A 25,993-nucleotide genomic window follows, 5' to 3' on the forward strand; every position below is an offset into this window, starting at 1 on the left:
GCGACAGATTTGGGGCCGGTTGGCTTAGTGGTTAATATTGTGGTCCTCCTCGTCCACTAGATCACTGGCTCTTGATCACTCTCCCTTCCCCTCATACGTTTTTGTTGAATTATCTTGTGTATTTACTGTTTTTTTTTTTTTGTTTTTTTTTCCCTTTTTAAAGAAAGGGGAGGAACGAAGAGAAAAAGAGAAGAGAAGAATAGAGATGTAAAGAGAAGGAAGGAGAAGAGGGGGAGAGAGAATAAGCCCTTTGAGTACCTGTTTGAAAAAGGAGATACAGGAAGTAGAGGGAAAACGAAGGAGAGGCTTTGTTTTTTTTTTTTTTTAAGCTGCAGATACAAGCTGTGGGCAGATATCTGTGTAGAATTTGGTGGATTCAAGCCATTTGGCTAGTGCGAGACCACCTGTGGGGATGCCTAGAAGCCAGGGGATGGCTTCAGATGGTGGGCTTTTCGTAAGTGTTTTGTAAGCTTTGCCTTTCTTGCAGAAGAAGAAGTGTAACGGGGTTTTCCTTTTACCGCATGAGCAGAGAGTGTGAGCTGTAGTGTGGTTGAAGCGTTCGTGATATGCCGCAAAGTCACCATGCTGTGATCTGGCTGCAAGAATGTAGTGAAGTGTAGCTCTTTTTAAGGAGAGAGTAATTGTATTGGAAGTGTGCTTATATTGCAGATCTTTGTAATACTGAGGGCTGACTGTGTTCCACAATTGGTTATCCGCTTTATTGGTCTTTGATCTGATTAGTCTTTTGAGGGAGGCTAACGTGCAGGCCGGGTTGGGGGGGGGGGGGGAGTTTTGCCCCTTCCTTGGCTGCTTTGTCGGGCATTTCGTTGCCTGGAATGTTGAGATGCCCTGGGACCCAGTGTATGCGTATTTTACCAGGGGGGATATGTGGGAGCCTCGGTCTAGCGGCCCAGGCCTGTGTGAGCTTCAGGAAATCTTCGAAGACCGCCTGAGACGAGCCATTGAAGTGGGAGCCTAATCTTAGGGCTACTTCGTAGTTATCCAAGAAGATCCATAGGTCTGTAGCAAGTTTGATTGATGGAAGCGCTAGGGCCTTTGCTGCCCCCGTTACTGCAGCCATAGCTTCCGCGTCGAATACCTCTGCATTTGTGCCAAGTGAGAAGGAGTAATGGGCCACTTGGATATCAAATTGTGTGATTACAAAGCCACCTCCGGTGGCGCCGTCCTTGCTTTCGCTTTTTGAACCATCCGAGAAGATCTGTATATCACTCCTTGGGATCTTAGGATGGAAGGCCTTGAAGTCGTCAGCTGCTTGGGCCTTTGTTCTGCCCATCGGGCCAGCTACACGTACCTCGGCTTCTGCTCTCGATTCCTTGTGTTCCCATGAAGGGAAAGCTAATGGATTTATATATTCGGCTTTTGGTAATGCTGTGATGAAACTTGAAAGTCTTGTATCTACAGTTCGGTTCTGGTCTTTGGCTTTGATCATGCTCTTCGCTCTAATTCTGAGGGGGTGGTAAGGGTCTAGTCTGAAGGTTCGCACAGCATATGTTTGTGAGGCTAAGTTTAGCTCGATTTCGGAGGGCCTGAGTTTGGCTTCCTCGTATAGCACCGCTGTGTTCGTGGTTTTGTATACCGGGAGAATTGCTTTTGCACAAGTGAGGATCACTTTGTTGAGTAGATTTATATGGCTGTCCCGAATTAATATGTGATCTGGGTCACTTTGGGATCGTATGCGCACGCACCGTCAGAAAACACGTGACTTGGAGCTTTTGGAGCTTGAGGATCCAAAAGGATCCAAGGGAGCATGAAGATCGATATATTCAGTATGAATTTCTTTATTGTAGAGCTTCGTGCTCAAGATCAATCATTTAGTATACTCTACTATTAGTTACGAATTGCATATCATTATTGTCATTACTTAAGTCCCTGCTTGACGCCTAGTTATAAACCACTTCGAGAGCCTAGAGCACTTCCACGTGATCTAGACGGCAAACCTCGTAACACTTGAGGAGTTAATTTTTTGATTATTATATTTATATTTAAATTCAATATAATCCCTCCCCATCTGTAATAACTTGATCTAAATAAATAAATAAGGCCAGCCCCGAATTCTAAAACTAGTAGTTTCCAAATCATATATAAATTGCAATTAAAGTACTATAGCTTTATTAGGCCTTTGATTCGTTGGCATGGATCTCATGGGAAACTCAGAATATTATAACCTCACCTGGCCTTCCATTCGTCGGAAACTTTCAGAAATATATTTTAATTACAGGCTTAAACTATGAAATTGTAAAAGTATGTACACTAGAGTTAGTCCTCATCTATAGAGTATATTCATAATTGAGCATCTATTGGAAATACATAGCAGATCTGAGGAATAATTAACGAAGGAGAAATTTTGAATTGTAAGAGCACCAGTGGAGTGGAGTTTAAGATATATTGATTATCGAGGTGTATATCTCTAGTTTTGATATTGGTAGGTTGAATTTGAGTAGGGTAGTGTAGAATTTGAATGACTTGGAGCTAGGAAAGCCTGAGAGTCTATTTCGTATCTTGTGTCAGGTGTGAAGATGGTTGATATATTATTATCGTTATGAACCTATAATTATATATTCCGAATATAATAGCATTTGTTACATCGGGCGAGGTTGGATCTGGTATAATTTATAAGAAATATGAACGATGAGTGAAATGAGAAGATGGATAAACTTAAAAATGGCTTGCTTGTTGAGAAATATTTGAAGTGGAATACTCAATTGATAAAACTAATAACACTACTTGAGCACTCAAGTACTTCAATTACCTGCAGCTGAAGTTTCGTTGCGAGGGTGCACCCTGTAATAATCTTAAAAAATATAGATATGCAACAACAATTATCTGGGATACTTGATTGGGTTTACTTATTCGTGGAGATTTTAAGTTTGATATTAGTTTTAACGGTTCGCTAAAGTCTTATAGTAGCGGAAGTATAAATAGGAATTAGGATGAATATTTTGTGATTTTGAAAGAGATGTTCCTTAGCACATGCTTTTTAAGCGAGGTAGTTTTAGAAGTAAGACTAGTTTTAGACTTTAGTAAAGGTTAGAAGGAAAGTCTTCTGGGATATAACTGATTAGGAATATTTTCTTTCTGTTAACGTAGGAAAGCTTAGAAACGCGGACTTGAAGTATTTTGCTATATTTGTGTGGTCAGGAAGTGCATCATACTCCACTCTTAAACATATACTACTACAAGATGGTGAATGATAGATGAATAGTGGTTTATATTTAAGTGTAATATGATATAATTTCTGAAAGTATGATTGATGGGTTGTTCTTGTAAGTGTAAAGAGGCTTGTCCTATTATTGGAGCTAGGATTTTTTATTATATAGACCTATAATCGTACTTGCCATGTTAAGCCTAACAGCGGGGTCCCCGAAAGTCCTATTCGAGGGTTCGATCTAAAGGTGATAAGGGATTGGAAGGATAGTAAGTAGAAGAAGTAGGCTTGTTGGGATATATGCTGTAATATGGGATTTTAGATGTGCAACAGAATTGTTTGAGGGATTTGATTGGGTATGCTTGAAGATAATCGAGTTTAGGGAGGAAGTAGTTTTTAATTGGTATAAATCGTATAGCCAAGTATGGAAAGGTGTTGGGTTTCTTGAGACTAGAAAGAGCATCAGATTGAATTGACTGATTTTCTAGCTGAGCAGTTAAGCTGCGAGTATATATTCAAAAAATGAAGGAATAGGTTGGGTATTCGGCCTTCGGAATTAAAGTGCTTTGAAATCAAAATATTGAAAGCAAACAAACAGTATACCAAAAAGGAAAGAATGAATTAAAAGTTGAGTTTTGTTTGCTCCTTATATGCATATGTACTATATATGCATATGCTGCCAAGATCCCAGGAGGTCAACAAAAGGGCTAAAGGGCAACGATCGATATTACATGAAGACTTGTTGGGGTAAGGCATGTATATGGAAATGTAGATATGCAACATCAAAGTCTTAGGTTGCGTGATTGGGTACGTTTGAAGGTAATCAGGTCTAGGGAGAAAGCAATGATCGATTGGTTTGACTCGTATAGTCAAATATAGGAAGAGCTCAAGGACGATGATCGATGGTATGTGAAGGCTGTTGGGGTGAGCCTTGTAAAATGGAAATGTAGATGTGCAACATTAAGCTTTAGGGGATGTGATTGGGTATGCTTGAAAATATCCGGGCATAGGGAGAGATTAATTTTTCGTTGGTCTGTGGTATAGTCTAGCATCAAAAGAACTAAAGGGCAATGATTGATAATGTGTGAAGGCTATTGCGGCCAGCCTTGCAAATGTAGATGTGCAACATTATGTCTTAGATTGCGTGATTGGATACTGTTAGACAGGATTGAGCTCAGATGGATAATAGGAATTTATTGGTTTGAGAAGTGTATTGTAGTGATCGAAAGTGCCACTTAGGCGGCGGAAAGTGTGTCACACTCCACTTTCAATCTAAAAGAAGATGATAGCAAGTCATTCAATAATGTGTGATAAATTTTCCATGCGCACAGGGAGAGTGTAACTATCAATAAGTGCATGGAGGCTTGTTGGGATGACTATTGTAATATGAAGCTGCAGATCTGCAAAAAAAGTTCCTAGAAAGTGTAAATGGACACCACTGAAGAAAATTCGGTGTGGATGTAAAAGTAGGAGGTCTAGGCTAGGTTTGTTTAGTATGGTGTTGTAATGGAGATGACTGGAAGCCAAATATTATACGTAAACACTTGTTGGGGTGAGCCTTGCAATATGGAGATGTAGATGTGCAACATCAAGTCTTAGATTGCATAACTAGATACTCTTGAAGAAAGTATGGATTGAACATAAAATGATAAGGTCGAAGTTTGAATATTATTGCATTACAATATAAGCGATCGTCAAAGCTGAATACTATGTACAAAGATTATTTGGGTTGAACCTTGCAATGTAGAAATGCAGATATACAACAAAAGATTCCTAGGAGACGTGATTGGGTATCCTTGAAGAGAGTTTGAATTTGATATAAAATGGAGAGGTTTAAATTTGAACGGTGTAGTACTATGATAGTACAGGCGATCGTGGAAGTTGAATACTACATATAAAGACTTGTTGGGTTCAACCCTGCAATGTGAAAAAGTAGATATGCAACAGAACTGTGTAATGTTCGTGGCTGCCAGGTTCTTGAGGAGACTTGGATAGAAGGTGGAGTAGGTAGTGTGTTCAATAACTTTATCATCTAATGTCCGGGGGTATTTTAATGACTAATACATAGATCTCTTTCAAAATATATAGTATTTTCTGAAATAAATTGAGCAAAAATTTTAAACTAATAAATCTAGATTTCAAAAGTTTGGGTAACCATCTAAGTTTTTGAGATAGATGAAGTATATTTATTATAGCATACAAATGGATATACTGTATGACTATTATATGATAAAATGATCATAAGATGTATTATATGAAAATAATTGATTAATCAAACCGAAAAGCCGAAGATCTATTGTCTCGAAAAGAAAAACGGGCTCGATAATCTAGGCTAGAAAACGAGACTTAAATCCAGTCCTGGTCCGGGTTTCCAATATTAACGGAGATCTAACCTATCTCTTCCATGAATTAGAACTTGAATATATAGCCCAATCAGCTAATACATCATGTATACCAAACTATTTGATAATCTAAAGTAGAAGGGGTCCGGCAACCAGCGAATGAAGTAGTGCCAGAGCTATTACATGGACGATTTCTTTGTATTTGAGCTTTTGAGTACGCTTGACAGGATGAGCCTTGTAAAATGTAACCGCAGATATGCAAAAAGTCTTTTAAAGAGATGTGGTCAGTGTATATGGCTTTCAATGGCTTATACTTCATCGATACGCATTAAGTAGTTGTTAGGCTAATGAATACTATTTGAATACTTGTTAGGATGAGCCATGTTATAATATTTATAGATATGCAACAAAGCAATTTTTGATCTGCAATGGTAGTATCTTATTTAAGAAAGTGTGGAACTAACTTAATAATAGTAGTGATAGGTTGTACCGGACAAATCTCTTCCAATACCATTTGAATACTTGCCTGGATACACCTTGCTATTTGAAAAGTAGATGTGCAACAAAACAATTGCTAAACTGCAGTTGCAGTATCTTATTTTAGCAAGTGTGTAACTGCCCGTGATAGGTTGCTGGTTAGATTTAGTAATTGTAGCTATGGATCTACGGTATAAAATTTCCCCAATACTATTTGAACACTTGTTGGGATGCACCACGTTGTTTGGAGAAGGTAGATGTGTAACGAATTAATCTTCATCTTCATTTATAGTATCAAAATGAATCGATTGGCTCGAGTTCAGTGCTTGCAACTATAGATTCTACCGACCATGTTCCTATCCGATGCTACCCAAACACTTCCTAGGATGCATCCTGCTGTCAGAAAATTGGATGTGCAACAAAGCTGTCTAGAATAGCTCTGAAGGCTGCGATTGGAGTATATTATTGGTAAGTGCTCCCGTATTGGTATCTGGCTGGCACTTAATTGGCACATAACTGGTACTTAGGTACAGCATCTGAAATAGTTTATTCTATCATTAGGCACCATTTTAGAACTTGTTAGGAGTACCCTTGCAATTTGGAAGTCTAGATGTGCAACAAAGTTTTGAATGTGTTCTGGAACAGTGATTGTGTTGACCTGAAGAATGATTATATGAACCCAATTAACCACTCCTCAAGGGTGGCGTCACTTTTGGGCAACAGTTATGAGCCCGGTTTGCGGTCCCATGGTCCAGTGGTATCATTTATAATTTCCACTACCAGCGCAACTTGCAATCATCATATTCTTCAGTAAAAAGTTACATTATCGATTATATCGCATCCAATGAGAGTTACTCCTAAACTCCAAGCGAGCGATCCCCATGCACCTCGACGGAACAAGCCTCTGAAGAGGGGTAGAGCCAATCAGATGCTCTCAGAACCCTACTCTTGCATACATGCCCCAGAGTCTAGAAAAAATGTTAGACAGTAAAAGGCAGAGGACTATGTTATCCGGCCAATCAACTCAGATCGGATCAGCCAATCATATCCAGGAATAGCCTCAAAAATAATGGCATATCCTGATTCGGCAATCCCTGAGGGGGAGTGTTGACCTGAAGAATGATTATATGAACCCAATTAACCACTCCTCAAGAGTGGCGTCACTTTTGGGCAACAGATTGGAATGCATTCGAAAATAAAGGGTGATCAACAAGGTGTGGAACAGTAGGGGGAGGTATGTATCGTATTTTTTCGCTCGGAAACTTATAATTTGTGGTTATGGTCCGTGTATTTATTTTAGATATGCAACAAACCTGTGTCAGAGAAGTCGTTAAGATTTGATTTGGGGTGGATGATGAAGTTAAGCGAACTTTTTAGTGTTTGTGCTGGCTTCTTCGGCTAATTATCCTAACCGTGACGATTTGAGGGAGTCATGACATGCTACTATGGACCTAACCTGTGCATTTGTCAGGATGAGCCTCGCAACAGGGAATTTAAGAGATGCAACAAAACAGCTTGAGGACTGTAATTAGGCTCTATTCGGAATAATGGCGACACTAAGAAGAGCTCTAAGGGTTAGCTTGAGCTTTATTCGATCATCTCGGATTGGAATAATGTACAGGGAGTTACAGGGAGTAAATGACTTATCGAAACTATTAAGATACTAGTAGATAAGCGTTCGAATGCTTGCTGGGATGCACGGTGTATATGAGATAGTAGACATGCAACAAAAGACCTTGAGGAAAGTATTTAGACTTCATCCGGAGTACTAGTGATGCTAGCGAGAACTTTGCGGGTTGGCTTGAGATCTGTCCAATCATCTTGAACCAAAACAATACAGGAAAAGCTGCAGGGAGAAGGAGCTATCGAAACCATTTGATACTACATTAGTGCTCAAGTACTTATTGGGATGCACATTGTAAAATAAGACTGTACACATGCAACAAAAGTGCTTGACAGGTTTGATTAAAATTTATAGATAATTAAAATTAGAAGGCCACGGGGTGAAATTTTATCTGGCCATTTCTAATTACTGATAAGTGTTACGGATGTTATTAACGTGAGCCTCACTAGGAACAGCTATGCGTGGAGAGGATTATAAAGAAGTATGACTGCAGAGACTAAGTGCAGACTCAATAATCAAAAGAAGTTCCAGTCTCTGAGACTATTCTCTTTCCTCGTTGCATTGTAATGAATTTGTACGATGAATAGAGAGGGTGAATGCTGAAAACGTGGTGGTAGACTCGACTTAAAGTGATCACATGGGTGACAATTGTCGGAGCATCTGGAGTGATAGTTTATGATTACTATTGGCTACAAATTTACACTTTAACAAGTATCCGTGCATTGGAATTCAGTTGAGGCTTGATATTGACAGCCACCTAAATTTTGAGTTTGCGACTTCATATTCGGGTTAGCGAGCTGATTTGACGGGGCTAGTACTTTTTGAGAAAACTTAACTCTGAGATCATAATAACTTTACCATACATAATGTTTGATTTTACGGCTACACTACGCTTACCATATTACTCTCGTACTTGATTTCGTCGAAAGCATTCTAAGAGTACTGCACTAGGATCTAAAGACCAGCCGCCTTAGTTCCTCAAGGACTTCTTCTTTCGAACCCATAACATTTTTTCAGCATTTCTTCCTCCCCATAAGTAAGGCTCGCAGCCTAGGTCGCAAAATTTATTTAAATTTCCAGTGTATGAATTCTACAATGTATCAAAACCTAAAATTTAAGCTCACAATTTACCAAAATTCACAATCTAAACTTACGAACTATAAACCCACAAGCTTAAGCCAACAAACTAATACGAGGTATCCGTTTCATTGGAGATTCTGCATAGGAGAGAGCAAGAGGCGACAGAAATGTCTTAAAGTCCTAGAACCACCAGCTTTTACGCTGGAGAACGGAATGCAATGATTATTTGGCATCAATTTCGATTCACGTGAGAGACTCTTTAATCCATAGCGTATAACATGAACTGTATAGAACAAAATCCAATTTCTTTTTAAAAGCCATGATTGAACTAGGCTTATAACCAGACCGCTGACCTTTTTTTCTCCGCGCAATTATGATGATGATCACAGAAAATTAGTGAGAATACTACACTAGTTAGCGCACTTCATGCATGGCGCGAGAAGAGGGGTAAAGTAGTATTCTTAGTTTTTCATGATACGGAACGATGCATTGACATTTGATTCATTGATAAGAATTGTATACTCTGTTTGCGGAGACCTGAAGATTGATCTTCTTATGTAATGGCTAAGTGAGAGTTTGGACCCAGTGAATAGAAGAGCTAATTCCAGTAAAGGCCAGCTTCACAGCCGCACGGGTATATTATGAGTCCAGAATCTCAAGGTTATCCATATATGTGCATATCAAAACCGACACTTTGTATTGCCCAGGCCTATCAATGCTTACCCCAGAGTAATTATCCTTAAGTGCAGTCTGTGTTCTCCTTTCCTTCAGCAAGTGGTTTCTAAAAAAAAAGCCTTCAGTCCCAGAATATCCTCTAATATTCTTCCGTAAAATAAATACCACAACATTCTAATCCCTCCTAGACTTCCATTTTGCCCCCCTTCTCACCACCACATTCTCTCCAAAACATGAAATCATTAGACATCCCCAACTGAACCAATTATCTCTCGAGCCGCTGCGAGTATCTCAGCAACTTCCGTTTCTGTGGTATCGGTAATGCCTTGAACGTATGGAATGACGCCATTTAAAAGTTCTGAAGGATTAAGTATTTCTGACCTTCTCGTGATGGAATCAACAACCTGTAGTGGAGCTACTATTAGGCTCGACAAATCACCTGTAATTTCAGGGTCTTGTTCCTCGAGAGTAGCAGGAGGAAAAGCATTTTCTGCTCGAATGTGATCTTCAAATTCTCTCTCCTCCGAATGTGTGACGAGCGGCGATGCAGATGTTTTATCACGTGCTCCTATAAGACTAGGCGTGTCTCTTTTCCCGATTGTTGTATCTTCAACATCATCATCGAGAGTCGCAGGAGAACTTGGATTACCGAGACCATTGTTTCCATGTCTATTCTTAATGAGGGGTAAGTCGTCAAGTCTATCCATCACAACGGGACCCACAGTACCCTTAAGGGAATTAACAAGAACTGAGGATGTATCGAGAGGCGCACCATCTCGAAGGCTGATTGTGATTGTGTTTCCTGATTCGATGGAATTCTATGATGCAGACACTATTAGCAAGTGCTTGTTCTCATTTCTCCCAGTAGCACAAAATTGTATACTAGAAAAGAGAAAGGTGGCTCACCAAAATGGGTAGGCATCCCACGCCATCAAGAATCGTGAGTCCTAGGAGCACTATAATGGCATTGGAGAGCATATTGAAGAATTTGACTAGTATTTATGAAGACTGTTTGTTGGATCTGGTGATGATATAGATATACTGCATTAAATATGAATTTCACTTCACGGATAACAGCACCGACTTATAGCATCTGATCGGGGTACCTAAGAACTTGTGGACTAGTACCGTTTAGTACCTACCTGCATCCTTTCACAAAATAAACGAGCTACAGTTGGATCCAGTCCACTCCTTCTAGTAAAGATGGAGGAGCTGAATCTCCTCGGTGCTAGGCAGAGTCCTGGTAAGGTAGTTATGGCTTGTACTGTTACTGTCACTGTATACGCTGCGCAATGGGGCCCTGCGGGGCGGATTATCGCTCTGAGGATAATCCACAAATCATCCGTTTGCAGAACGGATTATTGGAAAATTTAAATAGAGTATCAATAGATTGTTTGTAGATCATTTGTGAACATCTACCAAATGGATAATTTGTAGATAATTCACAGGTAATCTGCAGATCATCCGTAAATTATTTGAGGAGTGGATATTTGCTTAAATTTTTGAGGCTACAGCATTCCTATATTTTTACCGATAAATCCTCAACCCATGGCCATGGGTACCCACAGATTATACACGGATATCCGTTTACGGAGCGGAATATCCAAAATCGTAATGGATAATCCGTGAGGCGAATTATTTCCGGACAGCCTACTTGTACAATATATAGAAAGATAATCGCATTAACATGAAACCCTGTCAATGTCTGGAATTTCTTGAAGAAAACGCCTTAAAGGACAAGAAATGGTGCACTTTTGATCATGAGATGAGATTTTCATGTATGTTGTAAATGAAACGTGGGTTTGATGCAGTACGGAAGTAAATGCACGATTGTAGAGATCGACGAGACTTCCTAAAAGGATCAGTACAGACACTTCATTATCCTCGTAACTGCTGAATTTCTACCGAGTTCGTGAGTCTCGCAACGGGATTGACACTCTCATGTGTTTAACTCGGAAAATATCTGGTGGGTCAAATGACTGCACAAAAATCTCATTTTCTTCATGACTTCCCAGGGCGGGTGGTTTAACATAATTGTACAACGAAAGTAAGTATGACATATTACTCCCACTCTGATTTTAAACACGCTAAACATCTAATCGACGTGATAAAATATGAATTTTACCTCAGAAGTTTACTTTCGCCATTGACTCCTCGCCTGCACATTATATATAATCTTCAGCAAGGCAGGCAAATAATCGTAGCCAACAAGAAAAGAAGGAGAGAGTACACTGTCATTTCCTCGAAAGAGCCGGTTTATGAGGGATGTTGAATTTCGATAACCATTCATGCTCCTCTGGATTCAAGGATAGACTTCATGAAAAATCAATACAAAGATAATGGAATATGTTGACAAAAATTCTTGGCCTGACCACTTTTGTTTCCGCGACCATGTTTCAAAATTGACGGCCTGAGACCCGTGCAAGTGATTTTTCCTACAGTACGGAGGCTGTAAGCAAAAGTTGATTCTTGATAATGAAGTAGTTGGTGATAGTGCAGGTCCAGCCATAGCAAAAATTAAGACAAAAAAGTAACCTTATGGGTCCTCTGATATAGCTGAAAGCCAAGAAGGGTTACCCAAAGCACGATTCAATAATACCTCGATATGTTGGAGCGCCAGAGTAGGAAGATGTGAATCGATTCTGGGAAGCATTATCATGCTGTTATCGAGGAAAAAGCATCTCAACAGGGAAGCCCTGTGAAAGTTAAGGGTACTACTTCATGGAGTATGAAACTTCACACATCCAATGCCAATATGGACTGAAAATTCTACGAGCACCAGACTTAAGGTTGTGCATTCCTTACAATGTTTGGTTGATTGCGTTATTTTGTGGCATGAACCTAAATTAATACTCCACCAGAACGATCCGCAAAGCACTCTTCCCAGTACATTATTACTCGGGACAGGCATGTCGATTTTCCAGGACAACTCAAGGCTGCCCATATTATTAATTTTGAGGTTGGCAGTGCTGAGTACTTCTATCGTCTCGTATCGTTGCATTGACCAATTCGACGAAGTATAAAATGTGCAGGTGATTTGGGTCCTGAATAATTAAGACCTTATGGCATAGGCCCAAATAAAGCTTTGATTGGCACACCCGAATTCATAACTTTTGGAGTTGGGAACAACCCCCGGACCTGGTTATACAAAGAAAGGTTTATGATTCGGGTATGTAGTATGAGGCCAGGCACGAAAAATAAAGCACACTACGTTTTCACACATCAACCGTATTTCGAAAACGCGAGGGAGGCATTTGTGCCACCAAAGCCGAAGCTATTAGACACTGAAACCCTAACTTCTTTCCCTTGTGCCGAGAAAGGGACATAATTGCAATTCATGTTTTCGTCTGGATTATGTAGGTTGAGTGTGGGTGGAAGTATGTTCTAGAAGGAATTCAGTAAACAGAAGATTACATATGAACATTATTTCGTACCTCTTTCACTGCCAAGATTGAGAAGATAGCTTCTACGGCACCAGCAGCACCTAGCAGATGTCCAATAGCACCCTTGGTGCTGCTGACTGCAATTTGACCTGGGGAGCCAACCCCTTCCTCTCCAAGCATCAACCTGGTGATGGCAGCATTTTCAGCAGCATCACCTAGAGGTGTACTTGTAGCATGAGCATTAATGTAATCGACTTCCCGTGGCGCAATCCTGGCATTCTTGAGAGCCCTTTTCATGGCTAAAAATGCGCCAGCTCCATCTTCTCTAGGAGCGGTAATATGATGTGCATCACCACTGCAGCCATATCCACGGACCTCGGCATATATTTCAGCTCCGCGAGCTTTAGCATGTTCTAACTCCTCTAAAACAACCACCCCAGCTCCTTCTGAAATCACAAAACCACACCTATCTCGATCGAAAGGGCGAGAGGATGATTCGGGATCATCGTTGTATTGGCGAGCGAGTGAACGAGCTTTTGCAAAGCCGGCAAAAGCTAACGGATGTATGCAAGACTCAGAACCACCAGCTATCATCACATCTGCGTCGCCGAAAGCAATAAACCGAGATGCATCACCAATTGAATGTGCGCCAGTTGTGCAAGCGGTGGTAACTGCATGATTTGGACCTTCAAATCCATATTTCATTGAAATGTGACCTGCTGCTAGGTTTATGAGAAGTTTCGGTACGAAGAAGGGAGACACTGATTTGTAGCCCTATAACAGATATTCAATTAATATTTTAAATGAATTAGATGAAGTATTACCATTGTGGAATAGTTCTTGCTTGTCGTATAAAGCTCATCCAAACCCCCAATGCCACTACCAAGGCAAACGCCAGTAGATTCTTTATCCTCCTGTTTCTGCGGTTTCCATCCGGCATCTTGAAGTGCCATTTCTGTAGCCGCAATCGCATACTGCGAGAATTTGGCCATTCGTGAGTCTTCTCCTTTTTCTAACCAATCCGAAGGTCGCCATGAATCTTTCCCTTCGTTGCCACACGGTACCAAACCAGCTACCGTGCTAGGTAGACTTTCTCGCTGTGAGGCTTCAAAATAATTCGAGGGAAGAGAAACTATGCCACTATTTCCTGCAAGAAGGCGACTCCATGTTGGTCGGATCCCTACGCCCAGTGGTGTTATGGCTCCGAGGCCTGTTACTACAACACGTCGCATAGTTGAGCATTATTAAGGTGAACTCGTGAGGATTTAATTGATAAACTGATCTTAAAGCTGATGCGGACCATGCGGCCGTATCGGCCGTGCTGCTTAATAAGCACCGAACCTCAACGACATGAACAATCCTAAGGAAGCGAAGCTTACTGGTTTTGAGTATTTGAAATACAGTGGCTTTTGTATAAATATCTTGTATTTCCCCAAATAGTGTATTGCTCCACTTCCTCCAGGCCAGACACAGCCCAATATATGATTATTTATCTCAACCGAGTCTCGGCCTTGTACTGAAATTACCTCGAGGTATATACTTTGCAAGTGAAGACAGCAATAGTTCACCTACTGCTATTATTTTCAGCACCTTTGGACACCACTATCCGTGTCTTCACATCCCTAGGAATTGCATTTCATTTGTATGCATCCGTAGCGTAGCTTCAATGGATCACAGCAACTCTTCCTCCATCAGCAGCTTAGTTTGATTATCTGCCATTCACATGGATAAGTATGTTCAGCATTTCATTATTTCCGTCTCTTTGCTAATTCACTATGCACGCCATCATCAAAGTGAGAGGTGATTAAATAAAGGCGCAAAAGCATGAGGATGTGTTCGCATGTTACTTACAGGCTGCCTGTCCTAGAGCTTCTACGCTTGCAATTACCACTTCCTCCATGATCTCCTCCAGCCCTTAAAAGGGCAGCAATGATTTGCCAATTACCATTGCGATTCGTTTCATTTTTTGTGTGTAAATTTCCTTCCATCGATTATTAGTTCTTAATTTGTACCTGGTGAGTGCCGGATTAGTCTCGCAGTGGATCGGCGAAGAAGATAGAAGCGTGGCTGTGGTGTGTTTACTCATCGAGTAGATAGTTGCGCGCAGATCGAGAGCCCTCTTTCGTTCATAGGAATGTCGGTATGTTTCAACCTGAACTATCTTTGGACATTTTTAAATATGAGCAATATGGGTACAGCCTATGGTGTTGGCGTATATATGATGTACACTGCTTAAGATACCCAGAGATTGACTCATGGTATTTTTGGAACATATAACTTAGTGCTCAGAGTCTTAAAGGCGTATGCTGCCATAGACTAGCTGGACTAAGTGACTCAGGCTATTAGATCATTCATTAGAATCATCACATGACTCACATTTACATTCAAAAGCAGTTAAAAGCTTCCCGACTTTACTGGCAAAAATGTCTCTAAGCCTTAATTATACACAAGTTTTATGTCACGACTCACGAAGCAAGATTGCATCAGGACTAAAGTATTTGGAAAAAAAAAAATTGGTACGAGCGACCTCCATCAATCATGTGATCGCTATGTACATAACTCCCTGGCCCAAATTTGACCCCCACTTCGCCCTCCCCTCCCCATCCTCCATCCTTGCCCCCCCTCTCCATCCCCTCTCTCCGTTCCCTCCACCCCTCCTCCCCCAATCCTCCCTCCAGCTCTCCACCCCCTAATTGGCGTGGCGCGAGAGGAGAAGTGCGATCCTCTCCTCAAGACCAGTCAAGGGGGCGGGTCGAAGAGCTGGAGGAAGTTGGCTGGAGATGAATTCGTGGAATTCCAACGCATTGAAGGAATCGAATTCAAAGGCCACAACTTGGCCGTTGAGCCTTACTGTGAAGAGCTCAATGCCACCTGAAGGAGTTGGTACAACTCTTCCGGTGACATTGTGCCCCTCCAAATCGCCAAGGTGGAAGGGGGTGCTTCCGTAGGTGGCGCGGATAAGGATGCGATCACCCCGGATGATAGCGTGGTTGAAATGGACGGTAAAGTTGAACATCTGGATTTATGGTTTAGATACTTAGGTGGATAAAATGTACGGATTCGATTGGAACAACAGGACATTATGAATAATTAAGTCACAACTAACAATAAATCGAAATTAAATCACAATTACAAAGTAAACAGTAAACTGGAAGCAAAGCACAAATTACAACTAAACAATAAATCGAAAGTAAATTACAATTACAAAGTAAACAATAAACCAAAAGTAAGGCACATTTACAACTAAACAAATAAGTTCAAACGGGGAAAAGGGAATGCATACCTTAAAAGCTTGGTAGTAGGTGTTAGGTGTTGTGATTGTGTAAGGCGTGATTGTGAGGTAAATATGGGTAAGGTAATAATAGTATGGTAAAGCTGTAGGTTGAAGCTGTAGGTTAATTTGGAAGGAAGAGGGAGACTTCATAGACTAAATACCCATTGAGTCCTTACGGTGGTGATCTAAGATTCCACTCGTGACCAGTCCAGATAGAAACTTGCACGTCTAGAACATGTGTGATTTAGTAATATTACTATCATGACCTGTCATTCATATCTGTCCACAAGTCCGTGCACTTAGCAGTTAGTACTCGATTACTCCATAGTTCCAGATAAGTTTCGCGCTTGTTACTAGTCAAAAAGCTAATCGCTCGCTAGAGCCCCTAGTCAAATAGATCTAGACGACGAAGATTCAATTCCGACAAAGAGCTACGGGAAAGAACGCTCGAGGAGAAACATGAGAATCACGAGTCAAAAAATCGAAAAGCTATTGAAAGTTAGGTGTTCAATAGTATTAGAACATATTATTTAGCATGAAGCCGGAGAATTGTCCAGGTGCTTCTAGATACTGAGAAATTCAGCACAACTAGAACTTTCCAATCCTGGAAAATAATTTTAAAATAGTAATATTTTACCTACTGGAAGTTACTAGATGTACCAGTGAAGATTGACGAGGTGACTTGGCACAAAATGATAAAGACACGTCTCTGAAAGTTGGAGCATCTCATCTCGAGAAAAGGTTTTTCTTGGACCGGCCGCTAGGAACGGCAACGTGAATTTTGACAGTGAAATTCAACGGTCTCCAACCTAGTTCGCCTCATATCTTGATAGAATGTGTCATCCCTGCAAGCTAATAGGTTCACAGACGTTCTTTATCTAAACAGGTACTCAAGATACCAATCAATATATCGTTCTGAAAACCGGACCCAGGACTATCTAGAAGCAATAGTCAAGTTGGAGCTGACCATAAAACCACCTAAAAAGTTACTTTTAAACACAAATAGAAGATCATGTGAACAACTAGTAAGTTCCTTCGACCTCCAATCAAGTTTCAACGAATCTCAATAACTCCGAGCTAGAACTTGCTTGCACTTCACTTAAATATGTCTGATCCTCTAGATAACCAATCTAGCCCAAATGATTCCATTTCTAAGCAGCCAATAGAAAATTTCGCACCCACTTCTCTTTCTTTTTACCTTACCGCGTGAATATCGGGCAAAAAGATTCAAAAAAGAAGAGAATGATTACCCAAAGACTCCTCAATATATGAAAAGATATGAAAAATATGTTGAAATAATGTGAAATGTGCAAAAGGTAATCTATCCGGATTCAGAATTTAGGAGTCGAACCTGATGCTATGGATCTAAATATTATTCTTCCACTCTCTTCCACTTTCTTCTACTCATATATTCTATCATAATCTAAACTATAATTTACATGATTATGAAAAGCGTGCTAGAGGCGCAAGAAAGGAAGATATTGGGAAACATTACAAATGGAGTATGAGAGAGAGGGTTAGTACTACTTAGTGTGATGACCAGGTGATAGATATCAAGGCGAGGAAATCTTGGAAATATGCATTTATCATTTGTAAAAAAAAATACCAATCTTATCCCTTGCAAGCTGTTACAATATTTCCAAGGATGTATACCGCTAAATTCAAGTACATACAGTATAATCCCGACCCCTCAGAAACCGTCAATATCCCCACGAATCGCAAATATTACAAAGCATCCGCCAACCAAGCCGCGAACATACTTCCCAAACATCCCAACCTAATCATCCAACCCATTGCTTCCGTGCCCACAATTCCGATTTCTCCCAACACCCAAAAGATAAGACTTCCTTGTACAGCGGCGATAATTTGTGGGAGAGCTATTGCAATGTTGTAGATGCCCATTATAGTGCCTGCTTGTAGTGGTCCTCGGGTTTTGTATCTTTTGTGAGAAGGAGAGGTGGGTTGGGATATTGAGGAAAGGGGAATGGAGGAGGTGGAGATAGTGGAGCGAGATTGAGATTGAGATTGAATCTGAGATTGGGAGATTTGGGTGGAGATGAGAGCTAAAGGAATCCAGGCAGTGATAGCCCAGGAGATACCGAGGAAAATGATGAGGATGGAGGTGGAGAGGAAGGTCTGAGCTACTAGGGTGGAGATGGTTAGAAGGGTGGTGAGGAGATGAGAGAGTGTCCAGGCGCGGGGAAGGGTCAGAGATCTAATATGGAGGCGGGCCAAAAAAGCTGGTTTCTGGTGTTTAGAGTTGTTGGAGGAAGGGGAGATAAACAGAGGTAATGTGAGGTTCGAGATGAGTGCGATAACGGCGAAGAGAATCATAATAAATGTCGCATGCCGGATTGAATGAGGTGACGGTGGAAGAGGTGGGGTGGTTGGGAATGTGAGGGTAGGTGTTGCTTTTTTGGATATTGGGTTGTATTCCACTTCATCTGAATGGCGTTAGGTTAGTTATTTATTCATTTTAGGTGTTGCGAAAAACTTACAAAGACCGCCTAGATATCTGATTCGATTAATTAGTATATAATCGAAAGTCACGAGATGGGCATATTTGAAACTTACGAGGTAATATAAAACAAAAATGGAAACCAGCCAATCCAAGCAAAAAATTGAACCATACAGATCTTTCTAATTTCCCTCGGACATGTCTTCATACTCCCCAAAATCTGACGAAATGTCCCTGCCAAATTCTGTTTTTCGAACCCTGCATCCAAATTGACAAAACGTTTTTCCTTCGCAGTGAAACAAGTTATCGCAACAGTTGAGCCCAATGCTACGGAAGCAATCAGACAAAGTCCTTTTAGCTGCGTATCCCCAAGCCAAGGTAGATACTTTGGTAAAGAGACATAACCAGCGGTATATCCTAAAATTGATCCTATCCCCGCAGCAGAACTGGCATATGCACATGCTCGGACCTGCTGTTTCGGCGGAACACAATCAACGATGATTGCCCTAAGTCCTCCTTGCACAGGTTGGATTGCAATATTCAAAGCCCATATGCAAGCAGCGGCCATGAAACCTTTACATATCATTGCACCATGACCGAAGGGGGAACCGCCGAACAGGGTAAACATGTATGTGATCAAATCGGTAGTCCAAGGAAGTGCGAGGATGCAAATAATTGTTGCAATAGTGCCGATGATGATGAATGGGCGGCGGCGACCAAGATGATGTTGACAACGATCGGATAGGATGCCAATATATGGTTGAACAATGGCGCCGGAGAGGGGCCCAGCGAGCCAAACTAAGGAGATGAGGTAGCTGGGAACTGAGAGTGAAACCAAGTATGGCTTGGATAATTAGCTATAGGCATGATAATTGGTATGGAAAGAGCAAAAAGTTTCCTTACAGAGCCTTGGGACATAATGGCAGTCCATATCACTTGAAGTCTATCGAATGTAAGCAATGGACGATAAGATATGTTTCCAAGGCGGTGTATTTTACCCTCCAGTACTGATGGCTAGACATATTAAATATAAAGTCGCAGCCTCTGTCACATCTTTTTCTGTCTCACTCGATTCTCGAAGCAAAGAAGTCTCGCTATCCTCGAGAAATTCCTCATCGATATAATCCAATTCATCCAATCTATCCGCTACCCTCAACTCCTCGTCCTCCACGTCTGCTTCTAACATCTTGTCGCAAACACACTGTACACTGCACAAGGGAACCAAGAAATAAACAAATATCGACAATATAGACAGCCAAAGCCGTGCTATATTTTTTTCAACACAAAATCACATCTGAAGATTGAAGATAGAAGAGAATAAAATAAAACAAAACACAGAGGATAAGGAAACACTTGTCGTGCTGAAATTCGCCTCATTTGTACATGGGAATGCACTACTCGTACATGCATGTACAATCATACAATTAATGCATACAAAACCCATTTGCGACCTTGTGGTTCGCTGAAGCTGGTTGTGCAACATGCATGCATATTGTGGAGATTTCTAGGTAAGTTGTTTGCCTGAACTTTGAAGGAGCAATGGAAGGAGTAGGTAATCAATGTCTTTTTTGTGACCTTCCTGTCTGGAGATAGTCTGTGCATCTGTTTGCAGTAATTTTGTAGGATTGCCATTAACAAGCCAAGGAACAAATTGAAGATATAAACTTCCAGATACCAAATATCAATGGCAAATTTAATCTGTTCGATGTTTGACTGATCTTTAAGAAATAAAATCTTACATACCCGCGGATACATATCTAGTATCTACCTAGTATGCATTTGTTATGTGTTGCTGGAGAAACTTTGACGGGAACACCCACCTATGTAAGATTTAATATCGGCGGCACAAACAAAGAACCCTTATTAAGCTCGATGAGAGCAATGTATGACTCAGACAATCATATTGTTTTCGTAAGAATCATACAATCCCATCCATCCATAAGTGGATTCTTTTCACATCGAAGCAATCTTCCGACAATTCGACTTGAACATTGACTGATTCTCAGCAGTCACGTGTTGCTTCGCGCCAAATCTGGACCTCGGCACTACATCTTGAACCGAGATATTCCACCTCCGATATTTGATATTGGCCCACCCCGCGTTATCACAAGCTTTGAGTAACATAACCAGGGCATCTCGAGATATCATTTTTTTTATCTAGAAAAAGGCTCGGTACTGCATTACAACGCAATGCAGAGAATAAGCAATGTCAGATGCTCGTGATCAATGCTTGGAGTTTTGAGCCAAGATTGGCAAAGAATTCTTACAATGGCAGAAAATACAACCGCATTCATCCTTTGTCTCAATTGCATTTGGTAAGATCTCACATCGACAATGAAACCACTTGCAATTCATACAAACAGTAAGTTCAACCACAGTAAGTCCACAAATATCCATCCACACTCCACATCAAAACTTCAGCAATTGCCCCTCCATACCAGGCCAAGCCCAGCTATGCGTTGCGCCGCGTCCCCTAAATTCCAGATCCGTTGAACCGAGCCATCAACTTGCACATCCAAGACCGAGCACAAGCTTTAGCATCTCAAGCTTCCATCCGAGTCCGGGGCTCCGCAAGTTTCAATTGGAACGCCCTTCTCTTTTCTCCATTCATGCAAGGCTGTAGTAGTATAATATGACTTGGGAGAGGGATGGGCCGCGGGACAAGATAGCTCGGCCCAGTTGAACGAACGCAAGCGGAAAGGTATAGACTCATAAATTCACCATTGAGCAATCAACATTCACATTTTATTTACTTTATATTATTCTCTTTCTTTTTGATGTGAAAGCAAGGTGCTTTGGAATTTATTTCTATTTTGTTGTTTCTCTCTACCTGTTGGATAGGCAAACATCTAGATATAGAAGTGTACCTTCACATGTTAGAGACATAGGAAATCCGCTACACATAGTTGTTGTATCCAAATACCTAACAATATTGCAAAATATTAGCCTCGAGCAGAGCAATTCATTGGGACCAATTTCCACAGTCATTTAAATCCTCTGAGAGGAGGTAACACATACCCAAAATGTCGGCGAAAAGTGTTAAAGGAACAGATGGCAAGAAACCAGCTTCAGCTGCTACAAATCTTGTTGGTGAGTCACTAACCCAATGGCCAAGAATTTGCAATGGACATTGTCTAACAACTTACAGCTGGAGGAGCAGCGGGAATGATGGAGGCCCTCGTATGCCATCCCTTAGGTACGTCACTTCCTCTCAGATCCCCTTCAATTAACACCTTCCAAACCACAAAACTTTCAACCAACAACTAATTCACCTCATAGATACTATAAAAGTCCGCATGCAACTCTCTCGACGAGCTCGCGCTCCCGGCGCCCCCAAACGCGGTTTCATCACCACAGGTGCCGAGATCATCAAGCGCGAAACTCCCCTCGGTCTCTACAAAGGACTTGGTGCCGTTATAACTGGTATTGTACCGAAGATGGCTATAAGATTTACAAGTTTCGAGGCATACAAGAGATTTTTAGCCGACAAGGAGACGGGAATTGTATCTGGAAGAGCTACGTTTTTGGGTACGTTTCCCATGTTATTCCCTTATTTTGAAGATCTAGAATTGGGAAATTTGAGAGTTCCTAGCGTACAATGAAATATAACACGTCAAACAACAAAAAGCTAACATAACACTCCCTATAGCCGGTCTAGCAGCAGGTGTAACCGAAGCCGTCGCCGTCGTAACACCTATGGAAGTAATAAAAATCCGTCTCCAAGCCCAACACCACAGCATGGCCGATCCACTCGACATTCCCAAATACCGTAATGCGGCTCATGCATTATACACCGTTGTAAAAGAGGAAGGAATCGGCGCGTTATATCGAGGAATATCACTTACTGCTTTACGGCAAGGTATGCATGCTACTTCTCTCCTCACCCTTTCACAATTCCCTTATCTCCATACCACTCCCCACCATCCACCATCCACCACCTACCAAACCACCCTACTAACACTCTTCCCTCCCCACGTCTAGGTTCCAACCAAGCCGTAAACTTCACAGCCTACACGGAATTCAAAGAAATCCTCCAAAAATGGCAACCACAATACGCAGACTCCCCCATCCCCTCCTATCAAACCACCATCATCGGTCTCGTATCCGGCGCCATGGGTCCCCTCTCCAACGCACCCATCGACACCATCAAGACACGTTTACAGAAGACACCAGGCGTGCCCGGAGAAACGGCTTTGAGTAGGATAAAATCGATTGCGGGGGATATGTTCCGACAGGAAGGATTTCATGCATTTTACAAGGGGATTACGCCGCGGATTATGCGGGTTGCGCCTGGTCAGGCGGTTACGTTTACCGTTTATGAGTTTTTGAAGGAGAAGTTGGAAAATAGTGATATGCCGATGTTTGGAGGGAAGTATGAGGAGTGAATGGATATATTGATAGATAGATGGCGTTCAAGGACTTTTTGGGTAAGATATTTAGAATATGAGATGGAAACCACGTGTGGGGATATATGATGCCCATTGTATGATATGGTATCCTAGGAACTCTTATCTAGTATAAATGTCGTTCTCAATGTAGGGGGGCATAGTCCAGCATAGCGTCCATTAAAAATTCAATTAAAGGCGAATTTTCCTCCCATTATGATGCGTCAGAATTGAAGGTCTATCCTAAATATTTATGCTCTTCCAGGTCTCTTAGGTCTAGCGAATGATTTCTTTACCTCTGATTTTGGATGTAAATCCGAATCGATACTTTCTTGAGAAATGTCCTCAGGAGATCCAGCCTCAAGCCTTTTCTCAATGGTGAGCCCGGCCTCTGCTTCAGCTAATTGTTGAGCCGATCGAGATGATGATGCGTATATCATTCGTTCTTTTATCTTAGATCCGGAGGGGCAAGTATAAATAAACAGTATTGGAGAAGAGGTTGCTCCGTTGTGTTCGTGAGTGTAGCGATAGAAAGAGAATCGAGGTTCGGTGTTTGATATAGTGGTGCTGAGATCTGAGATAGAGGTTTGTGTCTTTAAAGCCAATTCCATGGTTTCTTGCGCGATGTTCATTTTCTAAAGTTTGTTAGCCATTAAATACTTATAAATTCAGATAACAAATAAGCTTACAAGCTGAACTAAATTGTGTGCCCCATCTTGATTGAGTCCTTTTAAGGCCTCTAATGCCTCTGGTGAAGCTGGCATACTAATACCACTGCTGACATGGCTCTTCCTCTCATTCATACCTCTACCCTCTTCTGCTTCCTTCCTCTTCACCTCACCCAAACTTTGCTCCTCTTCTGTCAGCGGCGCTGCTAATTTAACATGCTGATCGTGCTTAGCGAAACCCTCTTGCGTCAACTCTTCCTTCATAGTCGCAAATATGGTTTCTCGAAATCGTTCGATTCCAAGTTCTCGAACCAAAGTAAGGCGTGTAGATGCGAATAGCATCTTCTGGCGCACAGGCGCCGAATCAGGAACATAGGTTATGGCAACGAAAGGAGCTGGGTCTGTAGAAGGATAACGACGGAGTATTATGTATAGGGCGGCTTTGTCTTGTAAATGAGGTTCTAGGAGATTGAGATCATTGTCGAAGGATGAAGTGGAGGGCTCAAGAATAGCGGCCGGGGTGAGAGTTTCGCCAGTAATTGTACAGAGGAGACCTCTTTGTGATTCTGTAGAAACGAACGTTTTGAATGCCGTGTGAAGTTCTTGGGAGGCTGTTTGTGAAGGTTGTTAGTTCCTCAGCTGAGTAGACATTGCTGGTATACATACCTGTTATTCCAGACTGCATCTTGAAGGACTTGCTTGTTGCACTGTAAAAATGTAAAGAAGAATGAATGTATTTAATTCAATGTCTTTAAAGGAATCCAAAAAATCTCAGAAATTTGGACACGACAACAAGAACAACAATGATGAATGGATTGCGGGGCGCGAATCAAATAGATTGGCAAGGGGGTTTGAGTCGAGGGGGGCAGTAGAACGGTGAACTTTAAGTGGGGTCACGCTAAAAGAGGGGCATCTTGCATTGGTCGATCAATTCGAGCTTTCCTTTCTTGAACTTCACATTCACTCCTTCCTGCATCGTATTGCATCGCATTATTGCAAACTTTATTGAAATATTTCATTCACCATGGAAGGTACGCAGCATACGACAACTGCTTTAATTGGTAAGTTTAAATTATTTCTTTACAACTCCTATGAATTCAATTCAACAAAAGCAACATCACCATCACCATCACCATCACCATCGTGACGACAACTACGAATGCGAGTTATCTTATACAATAAAAACGATTCAACTTCAACATGTCTGATCCCAATTCCTACGGTCTTCCGGGTGATGAGTCTAGGCTCAAAAGGCCTTCCAACGAATCAGCTGTATCTAATACCATGGACGACTTTTTTGGTGCTCCGCTGTCCAGCCGCAGTGTACCTCAGGATGGCGGCGAGCCTTCCCGTGACTTTTCACAGCCCTTCGCATACGATGATGAGATGTTACCAAGTTCCACGTTAGCCTCCAATGAATCTGTTGATGAAAACGCACCAAGCTCCAGCCCCCCGGAAGAAGTCACAACGGCTGCCTCGCGCCCTCGTCTTTTGCGTCCCTCTGTTTCCAGATTGTCCTCCAATAAATCTGTGGCATCCATTTCTACGGATGGTACTCTCCAACTTGAACCTGGTGATCAAGTTATACTAAGCTTCGGCTCGCTCAAACAGGTCATATTAATCGAACCACCTGGTGCCACAGTCAGAGTACGCAAGTTCAAAGCTAACATACTCCTAGACCGTCAAGAACGTGCGATAGCTGCTTTACTCACCCGTTTCAAGAACCTGGTTGTACTCGCTGCGTTACCTACTGAAGATGCTTTTGCAAAGGAGACTGCTGCTGCGGAGGGATTAAGAATGGAGGTTGAGAGCAATGCTTTAGTATAGTTATTTTCATTTTGTTCTACCCAGTCTCGATAGAATTCGATTTTTAGTTCAGGGAACATTGCTAATAAACACATGAATAGACAAGTGCAGCAGAGGACCTATTGAAATTGACTCGAGAATTGAAGGAACTATGGATTTTTGGGGCATTGAGAGAAATTGGTGAAGGAGAAGGTGATGGAGAAATGGAGGCTGATTCGAAGAAGGTTGCGGAATTGATCGAGAAACAATTGGAGAAAAAGCATGAGCAAGAGAAACACAAGGCATGATTAAGGTCTACACAGGATATTTGGAGTTCAAAGGGGAATGAATACTGGGCTGGCTTTCTTGCAATTAATTTCCATGGAGTATGTGGGAGAGCATGGAGGAAGGTGGTAGATACCAGGCGTTTTTGGTAGATCGGGTTGAAAACTCCTTGCCAATAATCTGCGAGTGTCAGAGCATCTATTAATGGTATGAAGTATTGGTAGGTGAATTCTTTGATGTTTACCCAAGTATAGAATAATTTTTCTTTTAGATTCAACAAGAAAAGTTTATATTCCTGGCCAGAGAATAGACCTCTTTGTGATAATTGAGATTGATTGGTTGATTTCAAATTGATGAACAAGGCTGAAAGAAGGCTGATCTGAGGCTTATT

At 41.4% G+C, this 25,993-nt stretch overlaps 10 protein-coding genes across 10 annotated transcripts; 3 read left to right on the plus strand and 7 right to left on the minus strand.

Annotated features, from left to right (window-relative positions):
• Positions 1-324: 324 nt before the first annotated feature.
• Positions 325-1,450, minus strand: SS1G_08788 (hypothetical protein; the record flags this gene model as incomplete). The annotated part of the gene is made up of 3 exons (XM_001589974.1): positions 325-716; positions 877-1,255; positions 1,313-1,450. The coding sequence occupies 3 exons, from the start codon at positions 1,448-1,450 to the stop codon at positions 325-327; spliced, it is 909 nt and encodes a 302-aa protein (XP_001590024.1).
• Positions 1,451-5,637: 4,187 nt separating this feature from the next.
• SS1G_08789 (predicted protein) lies at positions 5,638-5,837 on the minus strand (the record flags this gene model as incomplete). The annotated part of the gene is made up of 2 exons (XM_001589975.1): positions 5,638-5,775; positions 5,823-5,837. The coding sequence occupies 2 exons, from the start codon at positions 5,835-5,837 to the stop codon at positions 5,638-5,640; spliced, it is 153 nt and encodes a 50-aa protein (XP_001590025.1).
• Positions 5,838-9,606: 3,769 nt separating this feature from the next.
• SS1G_08790 (predicted protein) lies at positions 9,607-10,342 on the minus strand (the record flags this gene model as incomplete). The annotated part of the gene is made up of 2 exons (XM_001589976.1): positions 9,607-10,182; positions 10,271-10,342. 2 exons carry the CDS (start codon positions 10,340-10,342, stop codon positions 9,607-9,609), a joined length of 648 nt encoding a protein of 215 aa, XP_001590026.1.
• Positions 10,343-10,912: 570 nt separating this feature from the next.
• Positions 10,913-11,636, plus strand: SS1G_08791 (predicted protein; the record flags this gene model as incomplete). Its single annotated transcript, XM_001589977.1, has 3 exons — positions 10,913-10,975; positions 11,034-11,142; positions 11,551-11,636. 3 exons carry the CDS (start codon positions 10,913-10,915, stop codon positions 11,634-11,636), a joined length of 258 nt encoding a protein of 85 aa, XP_001590027.1.
• A 1,138-nt stretch (positions 11,637-12,774) lies between these two features.
• On the minus strand, positions 12,775-13,979 carry SS1G_08792 (hypothetical protein; the record flags this gene model as incomplete). Its single annotated transcript, XM_001589978.1, has 2 exons — positions 12,775-13,521; positions 13,572-13,979. The coding sequence occupies 2 exons, from the start codon at positions 13,977-13,979 to the stop codon at positions 12,775-12,777; spliced, it is 1,155 nt and encodes a 384-aa protein (XP_001590028.1).
• Positions 13,980-15,436: 1,457 nt separating this feature from the next.
• On the minus strand, positions 15,437-15,763 carry SS1G_08793 (predicted protein; the record flags this gene model as incomplete). Its single annotated transcript, XM_001589979.1, has 1 exon — positions 15,437-15,763. The coding sequence occupies one exon, from the start codon at positions 15,761-15,763 to the stop codon at positions 15,437-15,439; it is 327 nt and encodes a 108-aa protein (XP_001590029.1).
• Positions 15,764-17,746: 1,983 nt separating this feature from the next.
• Positions 17,747-19,665, minus strand: SS1G_08794 (hypothetical protein; the record flags this gene model as incomplete). Its single annotated transcript, XM_001589980.1, has 4 exons — positions 17,747-18,465; positions 18,654-19,323; positions 19,383-19,422; positions 19,478-19,665. 4 exons carry the CDS (start codon positions 19,663-19,665, stop codon positions 17,747-17,749), a joined length of 1,617 nt encoding a protein of 538 aa, XP_001590030.1.
• Positions 19,666-21,502: 1,837 nt separating this feature from the next.
• SS1G_08795 (hypothetical protein) lies at positions 21,503-22,864 on the plus strand (the record flags this gene model as incomplete). Its single annotated transcript, XM_001589981.1, has 5 exons — positions 21,503-21,569; positions 21,628-21,675; positions 21,759-22,007; positions 22,129-22,338; positions 22,461-22,864. The coding sequence occupies 5 exons, from the start codon at positions 21,503-21,505 to the stop codon at positions 22,862-22,864; spliced, it is 978 nt and encodes a 325-aa protein (XP_001590031.1).
• A 251-nt stretch (positions 22,865-23,115) lies between these two features.
• SS1G_08796 (hypothetical protein) lies at positions 23,116-24,217 on the minus strand (the record flags this gene model as incomplete). The annotated part of the gene is made up of 3 exons (XM_001589982.1): positions 23,116-23,499; positions 23,554-24,143; positions 24,199-24,217. 3 exons carry the CDS (start codon positions 24,215-24,217, stop codon positions 23,116-23,118), a joined length of 993 nt encoding a protein of 330 aa, XP_001590032.1.
• Positions 24,218-24,732: 515 nt separating this feature from the next.
• SS1G_08797 (predicted protein) lies at positions 24,733-25,625 on the plus strand (the record flags this gene model as incomplete). The annotated part of the gene is made up of 2 exons (XM_001589983.1): positions 24,733-25,353; positions 25,440-25,625. The coding sequence occupies 2 exons, from the start codon at positions 24,733-24,735 to the stop codon at positions 25,623-25,625; spliced, it is 807 nt and encodes a 268-aa protein (XP_001590033.1).
• Between the last annotated feature and the right edge of the window lie 368 nt (positions 25,626-25,993).

The sequence above is a fragment of the Sclerotinia sclerotiorum genome, genomic scaffold, assembly GCF_000146945.2.
Source record: "Sclerotinia sclerotiorum 1980 UF-70 scaffold_12 genomic scaffold, whole genome shotgun sequence".
In the NCBI taxonomy this organism is placed as follows: Eukaryota; Fungi; Ascomycota; class Leotiomycetes; order Helotiales; family Sclerotiniaceae; genus Sclerotinia; species Sclerotinia sclerotiorum.